General features: G+C 37.7%; 2 protein-coding genes across 4 annotated transcripts; one reads left to right on the top strand and one right to left on the bottom strand.

The window, feature by feature from the left end:
* The first annotated feature begins 723 nt into the window (after positions 1–723).
* LOC131011923 (fluoride export protein 1-like) lies at positions 724–4553 on the top strand. Of its 2 annotated transcripts, none has more exons than XM_057939825.1 (7): positions 724–1008; positions 2376–2793; positions 2869–2943; positions 3053–3151; positions 3231–3423; positions 3519–3928; positions 4010–4553. In XM_057939825.1, exons 2-7 carry the CDS (start codon positions 2416–2418, stop codon positions 4226–4228), a joined length of 1374 nt encoding a protein of 457 aa, XP_057795808.1. In that variant the 5' UTR covers positions 724–1008; positions 2376–2415; the 3' UTR covers positions 4229–4553. The 2 variants fall into 2 exon arrangements, with proteins under 2 accessions (XP_057795808.1, XP_057795807.1); XM_057939824.1 differs by having other exon boundaries at positions 726–1008; positions 2389–2793.
* On the bottom strand, positions 4472–7579 carry LOC131011924 (flavonol synthase/flavanone 3-hydroxylase-like). 2 transcript variants are annotated; one of them, XR_009097138.1, is made up of 3 exons: positions 7039–7567; positions 6236–6773; positions 4472–4930 (listed from the first exon to the last, which is right to left on the bottom strand). XR_009097138.1 is itself a non-coding variant. In XM_057939827.1 (3 exons), the coding sequence occupies exons 1-3, from the start codon at positions 7503–7505 to the stop codon at positions 4612–4614; spliced, it is 1008 nt and encodes a 335-aa protein (XP_057795810.1). In that variant the 5' UTR covers positions 7506–7579; the 3' UTR covers positions 4472–4611. The 2 variants fall into 2 exon arrangements, 1 of the variants encoding a protein (XP_057795810.1); XM_057939827.1 differs by having other exon boundaries at positions 4472–4824; positions 6446–6773; positions 7039–7579.
* Positions 7580–7894: the final 315 nt, after the last annotated feature.

Raw genomic sequence — 7894 nt, 5'->3', positions numbered from 1 at the left:
ACCTAAATTCAATCTTAAATTTACACCCACGCTAAATTTATTTTAAGCTTATAATTAGTAAGGCCCACACATAATTATTGTTTTATGTAGGGAAGCTTTAGGGAGGAATAGGGAAGCTTTAGGGAGGAATATAAGAGCATAATTTTGGGATTTCTGCACTCCCAGCAGAAATCCCAAAATTATGCTCTTATATTCCTCCCTAAAGCTTCCCTATTTAATTTTAGGATCTCGATTTTATAAATGCATACACCAGATCTCCTATTTTCTACATAAAAACAATAATTATGTGTGGGCCCTACTAATTATAAGCTTAAAATAAATTTAGGTTGGGTGTAAATTTAAGATTGAATTTAGGTAGGTGTAAAAAATTTTGTGGGCCCCATCCAATTTAGGGATCTGCTGGATGCATTTTTATCTCATTTTCAATTATTTTAGCCTAAATTTAGAGTTAGTGATGCATTTAGGTGATCTGCTGGGAATGCTAATCATGTTACAATCAGGTCCAAAGTTATAAAACTGCTTGTTAACTTTGATTCTGTTATTTACTTATCCATAAAAAAAAAAAAAAAATCTGTATACGTATTAAATAATTATATATATTTGATCACTTAATTTTACAAATTTTAAATGATAAAATCGCTCTTTGTGAGGTATAAATAAAGTATTTCAGTCACCACACGTGACTGATCACAAAAGCTAGGGCTGGCTTGTCATAGTCGCTCCTCCTTTGCCATTAATAAACTCATATCGTCAACTCTCTCTCTCTCTCTCTCAATTAATGTGTGAGTAAATCTAAAACGTCAAACTCTCGAGGCATGGCATATACCATTTTAATCATAAAAAAAGAAAAAGCACACACCATTTATGAGGGGAGCAGTTGCCATCGCATTTCAGCGCTATTCTTTCACACAATCTTGATTTCCCAAATTCAGGGTGAATACCCCATGCTCTTCTCTCTCCAGATTCTTTGTCTATTGCAACGCACTTTAAGAAGTCTTCCCGTTCAAGGTTCTCTCTCTCTTGCACCTAAACACATGTATATATTATGGTTACTCTGTTTTTCTTTTGTATATGTTCATAAATTAACTGTAGATTCTGTGTCCGTGTAATCCACCCATAGAATCTACAACATCATCTCTATTTTTGACCCAGTGGGGCTCTGAAAAAGTCCACTTTAATTATTAATATTTGGAGAGTGGAAAAATTTAACTTTTTGATGAATTGGAGCTCTTTATGGTTTTTTCATGTATTGTTTATTTGTCAGCTCAGTGAAGTTGTTGATTGGCTGTGTGGTTTTTGTTCCATTAGTGGAGAACAAGGTCTATCTCCCAATCAGTGCAAGTTTTAGTGGTTTTAGTGGTTTTAGTGAAAAATTATCCACATAAAAATCTGCTTCTCAATTTCGTTTTCACTTTTATAGTCTTTTAATTTCTTTTCTGGAGCATCCAAAATTTACATAGTTATGATTTCCTGTTTAATCTTGGAAATGTGAAATGTTGAAGCACTTCACATTTTAACCATAACACATTAAAAAAATTGACAATTTTTGGAAGTTCACTCGTGTAATTTTGTTTCCCCAATAGTAATTGTAATCCGTGTAAAGAGTTTAATATCAACATTATATTGTGAAGGAATGAATATTCGATTGTCCTCGTTGCTTTGTGTTTAGTTCTTCCTTTCCAGTTTTGACTCATGTTCCTCAATTCTCAAAGAGTTTATCACGGGCACATACACCAATCATCATGTGGTTAAAGCTGTTGTCTTTATCAAGAAACAGTATCTTTTCTTTAACAGAGTTCATACCATATATTTGTGTGTGTTTGATCATCACTGCAACTCTGTCTATTGTGATTTGTTTGTAGATTGACTAAAGTAGCATTACTAGATCAACAGTTGATAAGCTGTAGAGAATAATTGCACGTGCCAAAGTTATCAAGTCTTTCAATGCATAAATACATTGTTAAAGATTTTCCAGATTCTTAAAATCTTGTGATTTTGTCAACCATAACCGGCGACAGAAAAAATGAAGCTGACCCTTTTATGAAAAGGGCTCATGATTCTTGTTGTTGTAATTTAACTATGATAGGTGTAGACATTATAGATCATATATTGGATGCTCTTCATTGTAAGTTTTTTGTCCTAACATCAAATTCTATTTATCTTATTCATGTATCTTGTTTTCCTATGCATCATTATATTTGATTATATGTTGGGACAATTTTACATTTGTATTATATTGGGTTGGCATCTGTCTAGAAAACAAAGCTTTGCTGGGAGATCATGTTGTGTCAATATCTTTTCCATCATGGAGTAGTTGGATTTGGATTATCATGCGATGCAAGTTGCATCATAATTTGTATTGTCAATTGACACAGAAATGTTTTGAAGTTTTTTGAGTAGAACAAGGAAAGGATTATGGATCATCAGAATCCAGAACTGGAATCTAGACGGAGTGATTCCTTTGGTAGGCTAAGTGTTGCGAGTTCTTCAAGAAGGTGCTCTTTGAGTACATCATTTTCTTTGGCACGACACTCTGATGATGCGATTGAGAGTGAGTCTGTCTCGGAGGCAGGGGATATTGGTGATAGGGCACTCCACAGCAACAGAGTCAGTGCAAGTGGCCGGAGTCACTTCTCCTTGGAGAATTTGGCAGAGAATGGCGCTGTCGTTCCAGTTCAAGACGACAACCTCTTGGAGCCTTACTCGGATGCTGCTTTTCCGGTAGCACCGGACTTGGAGAACATCTCCCCCCTTTCTGCTGATGCAATGGTTGAACATGGAGAAAAGAAGATCGTAAGTATATTTCTATTTTTGCTAGGTTAATGCTAGCTCGTGGCGATTCAAGTAGCTTCTGATGTTTCTGTGCAGGATGAGAATGAAATTCCATGGTTGTTAGAGTACGTTACGTGTCTCCTTTCTCTTGCTGTGTTTGGAATTCTTGGGGTAATCTGTCAATCCTTCTTTATGTGAGTGATTGTATTTTCATCTATGTTTGTGCCATAGTTAGTCAAGCATAGATAAATCCAAGAAAGCTTACCATTTTGTTGGTCAGATTCTAGTTCGATATGGTCTTCAAAAGCTCTTCGGACCCAGCGTAATTGGTGCAACAAGTGACCGGAGTTATATGTATCCCGATCTTCCTTCCAACATGGTTGCTCTCTCTCTCTCTCTCTGCTGCCTTTTTTATCATTTGACTCTGCTCACTGAAAATTTACCTTGACTTTCGTCAGGTAGGTTCGTTTCTGATGGGGTGGTTCGGTGTTGTCTTCAAAGGCGAGATCATGAAAGTTTCGGATCAGTTAGCTATTGGTTTGACAACAGGTTTCTTGGGGAGCCTTACAACTTTCAGTGGCTGGAATCAGAAGATGCTTGACCTCAGTGTTGATGGCCGATGGGTATTTGCATTTCTTGGCATTTTCCTAGGTTAGTATATAAGTTTATCAAACATCAAGGGATGATGAATTGATGATATATTCAAGCAATGGAATTGATATATATCTATTTCTGTATCTTGAAAGGCTTGTTTCTAGTCGCTTACTCGATCATCTTCGGGATTGAGACCGCCAAGGGCTTGAAATGGCTGCTGCACAGAAGATCACACACAAGATCTTGCTACAGTGATTCCATCTCACACAAGTACTACTGCCTCTCGACGTTCATGGTGATGCTTCTGCTGATGCTAGCCCTGCTATGGAGCGTGTTCGGGAGTCTGGCAAGGAGAGAATTCGACTCCGGAAGCAGTGAGGCTCAGCTGTTCTTGGCTTGCATGGTTGGGCCCTTGGGCGTCTGGATTAGGTGGTACTTGGCTCGTCTCAACGGGCGCGGCCTAGGCAAAAACGCCACCTTAAAATGGATGCCCTTTGGCACCCTTGCTGCTAATGTTGCTGCTGCTTGTGTCATGGCTGCACTCGCCACGCTGAAAAAGGCGGTAAAACATCCACTTTATGGCATTGCTAAATACACTTTGAAAATCTCTTGTGGGAATGCAAACTCTCCTTAATTTATACAGGTGAATAATAAGGAGTGCAATACTGTGGCAAATGGGATCCAATTAGGTCTGCTTGGTTGCCTAAGCACAGTTTCGACATTCGTCGCGGAGTTTCATGCAATGAGAGAAAGCAAGCATCCATGGAGGGCCTATGCTTATGCAGCCATCACCATTGCCGTTTCCTTCACTTTGGGAACTCTTATATACTCTGTTCCAGTCTGGGTGAGGGCTTATTCTTGAATAATGGTATCCTTTTGAAGAAACTATTCATCAAAGATTGTCTCATTCTAGAATTTGGAACTCGAAAAGGGCAGGCAAGAAATGCTGAAATTAATTTCCAACCTAGTCCACGATTAAGGTTTCTATATTTAGGAATCTTTTGTCTTTTCTTGTAAATGTCATTCGATGATGTAATTTTGTTATATTAGTAGTATATTTATACTTGTAGAGTAATGGAGTGTAATGACGCTCACAATTAGATGGTTTTAGACAAAAATTGAAGCTTCCCCCTATTTGAAATTGATGGGAATCACAGCAGAGGCTGCTATGCCTATGCATTAAAACACAGCGTTTTGATTCCAAATACAACAGCTCTTATTTGTTTGGTGGGTAGAGTGACAAAATCACTGAGGAATCTTGTTAAGCTTGCAATAAGCATAATCTTTATACTTCTTGGTCTTGTATTTTGGTGGATTTTGTTGATTCACAAGCTTTGGAATTGGCCCCAATTCAAAATCCTGAGGTGGCTCCACAAACACAGGCCAAGACATTCTAGTACTCTCCTTGTTTACTGTACTCCTGTGATACACAGCCTTGTATTTCCCATTGCTTAGTATCTGCCAAATACCAAAATCAATAAAAAAACAACTCCAACAACTGTCGACACTATTACGTATGTGAACTTCATTTAATTTGCACCTACCTTTTATCATTATACAATCACTACAAGAAAACTGGTCGAACACCGACGGAAATCACCGACGGACTATTTTCCGTCGGTAGATACCGACGGATCCCCGACGGACCGTCATCCGGCAACATCGCCGGAGCCGGCATCTATTTCCGATGAAAATACCGACGGAATCACTACCGACGGACAATATCCGTCGGTAAATTCGGTATTTTCGATTTTAATAATTATTTTTATTTTTTACCGACGGAATACCGACGGAATCTCTACCGACGGATTAAACTCCGTCGGAAATTTGGATAATTTCGAATTTATTAATTATTTTTATTTTTACCGACGGATTACCGACGGAATTTTCCGTCGGTAATTTCAATAAATATTATTATTTGTATTTTTATTGTTTTTTTTTTATTTTTTTATTTTTTTTTTATTTTAAATTATTTTTAAAATTAGTACCGACGGATAAAGTCCGTCACGGATAAAGTCCGTCGGTAAATTATTTTTTTATTATTTGATTTTTTTATTTTTTATTTTTTATTATTTATTATTTAATTTTTTTTAAATTATTTTAAATTAATTTTCTATATTATTATTATTTTTTTTAAATTATTGAAAATATTTTAAAATTGATAGTTATTTTTAGCAATAATATTTTCTCTTTTTAATAAACGATAATATTAATTTTTTTATTATCTTAAATTCGATCATATATTTACCGTCATTTTTTCGCCGGCACCACAAGTCTTAGATATCATCTCGACATATTCTAAGGTTATGAATAAATGATATTGTATATTGAAATAGAGTTTAAATGAATTAATAGGTGCTAGTTATATCAATAATACGCGTGTTCTCTACTGGCGACCACTCGAAAGAAACTTCAAGGTTAAGCGTGCTTGACTCAGAGCACTAGTAAGATGGGTGACCCACTGGGAAGTTGGCCAAATCATATGCAATTAAGTTCAAAATACATTAAAAATACGAAATACTTGTAGAATACGAAGATAGGTTGATAAAAAAAAAAAAAAAAAAATTAAAATTTAAAAATTAAAAATAATTTACCGACGGAAAATTCCGTCGGTAATCCGTCGGTAAACGCGCCACCTACCACGGCCAACGCCGGCGCCGGAGACTTACCGACGGCGACGTCCGTCGGTAATCCGTCGGTATCCACCGACGGACAGAAAAAATCCGTCGGTAAATCATTTACCGACGAGCGTTTTCACGACGGGTGAAATCCGTCGGTAATCCGTCGGTATCTCCATTTACCGACGGAATTTTGATTCTTACCGACGGAATATTCCGTCGGTGTTCGGCCAGATTCTGGTTGTGAATACCAAGTAAATGACATATATAATTGTGACAAACTTCAAAACGCACACGAAAAGATGTTTCAAATCACAATTTTGGTAAAAACAAACTAATTCCGTCTAAAAAACTTTATTGTATTCGATCGTGGCACATTCAACAGTAAATCACAAACCGAGTCATTATTCCAATTTTATTATTTTTGGAGAAATAAATTTAAAAAAGATGATTTGAATTACCTCAATTTGGTCGCCAATGTGTACGATGAGGGCATTAGGTATATACTTGACATCGTACCAGTGCTCATCCCTGAAGACTTGGAGGCCTTGAACTTGGTTGGGTACGAGGATCGTGATCGCCGACATGTCGGTGTGGGCCACCACCCCGAGCGCAAGGTCCGGCCGGGGACACGGCGGGTAGTAGTTTATCTTCATCAGATAAGCCACGTCTTCGCCGCCCATAGCCGCCTTCAGCTCCCCCTCCTCCAGCCCTAACCCTAGCGACAACCACTTCATCAGCTTCTCCGAAACCTCTAGAAGCTTCTCCGCGTACTCCTCATTTGCTTCTCTGCCATACATTAATTGTTTCTCGTTACTATCCAACTTGCATGTGTCTTCAAATTAATACGTTGTATGTAGATTGTACTAAATAAAAGAAATGGTTAATCATAATTTGTGTCCTTATCTTTTCACTTCAAATACATCAAATTCTTTCCAAAATTGAAGGTTTTTGAAGTGAAAAAATGCATTAATCGTTTGTTTCTTCTATGTAGTTTTGCTGCGCAAATTCAAATGATAGATAAAAGAAATTTGAAGGTAAGAAGATATGTGACCTGTAAGAAGGTGGGTTTTGAGGCCAAAAGTTGTAGTTGATAGCTGCAGGTGGCCATATAATGTGGAACAAATGATCAACCCAAGCTTTCTTGGCTTGAACCTCTTTCTGCAAGCTAGTTCCATAGCCTTGGATTCCAGAATCTGGTGTTTTAGCAATCAACTCCTTCTCTTCTTCTGGAAGCTCAAAGAATTCTCTCCCAACTCGTTGCAATTTGGCTATGACTTCATCGGGGATTCCATGGTTCACCACTTGGAAGATCCCCCAATCGCTGCTTGCTTCGCTTATCAATCTCCTAGTCTTATCATCAATGTCGCCGCCGCCGAGGTCGATCACCGGAACCTCCAGCACCACCCCCTGCAGGGTGGTCGCCGCCGGCTGCTCGTCTTCCGACCGGATGAATTGGGAAGGGATGATGTTTGCTAGCTTCGATTGTGAAGCGATAGACTGCACTCTCTCAACCTCCATTTTTCTCTTTCTTTTCAACTTTTCTTCTTCTCCCAACTGCCTTTCTTTATATACGACGAGTTGGACCACTCCAATTCTGTGATTCTTATTTTTACACATTACATATGAGCGGAATAATTTTTTTTTTACAGAAAATACACGTGGTAACAACTAACAACCCCACAGTTATGAAACGACGTCGATCGTTTGGGGATATAAGATTTCATTCGTACTTTTATAGCATGCAAATGAGATAGACATGACCATACATTAATATGTTTTTTTTTTTATCAGTAAAGTAAAAATTTTATTAAAAGAAAAGGGATCAAGGCATCAGGAATGCCAATCAAAACAACAAAACAAGTTTGAAGTCTTTGGAACACCAAGAAGTAAAAGTAATTCCTAACTCC

The sequence above is a fragment of the Salvia miltiorrhiza genome, chromosome 2 (genome assembly GCF_028751815.1).
Source record: "Salvia miltiorrhiza cultivar Shanhuang (shh) chromosome 2, IMPLAD_Smil_shh, whole genome shotgun sequence".
Lineage (NCBI taxonomy): Eukaryota > Viridiplantae > Streptophyta > Magnoliopsida > Lamiales > Lamiaceae > Salvia > Salvia miltiorrhiza.
Note: the sequence above shows the minus strand (reverse complement) of the source record. Positions and strands in the feature narration are given on the sequence as shown.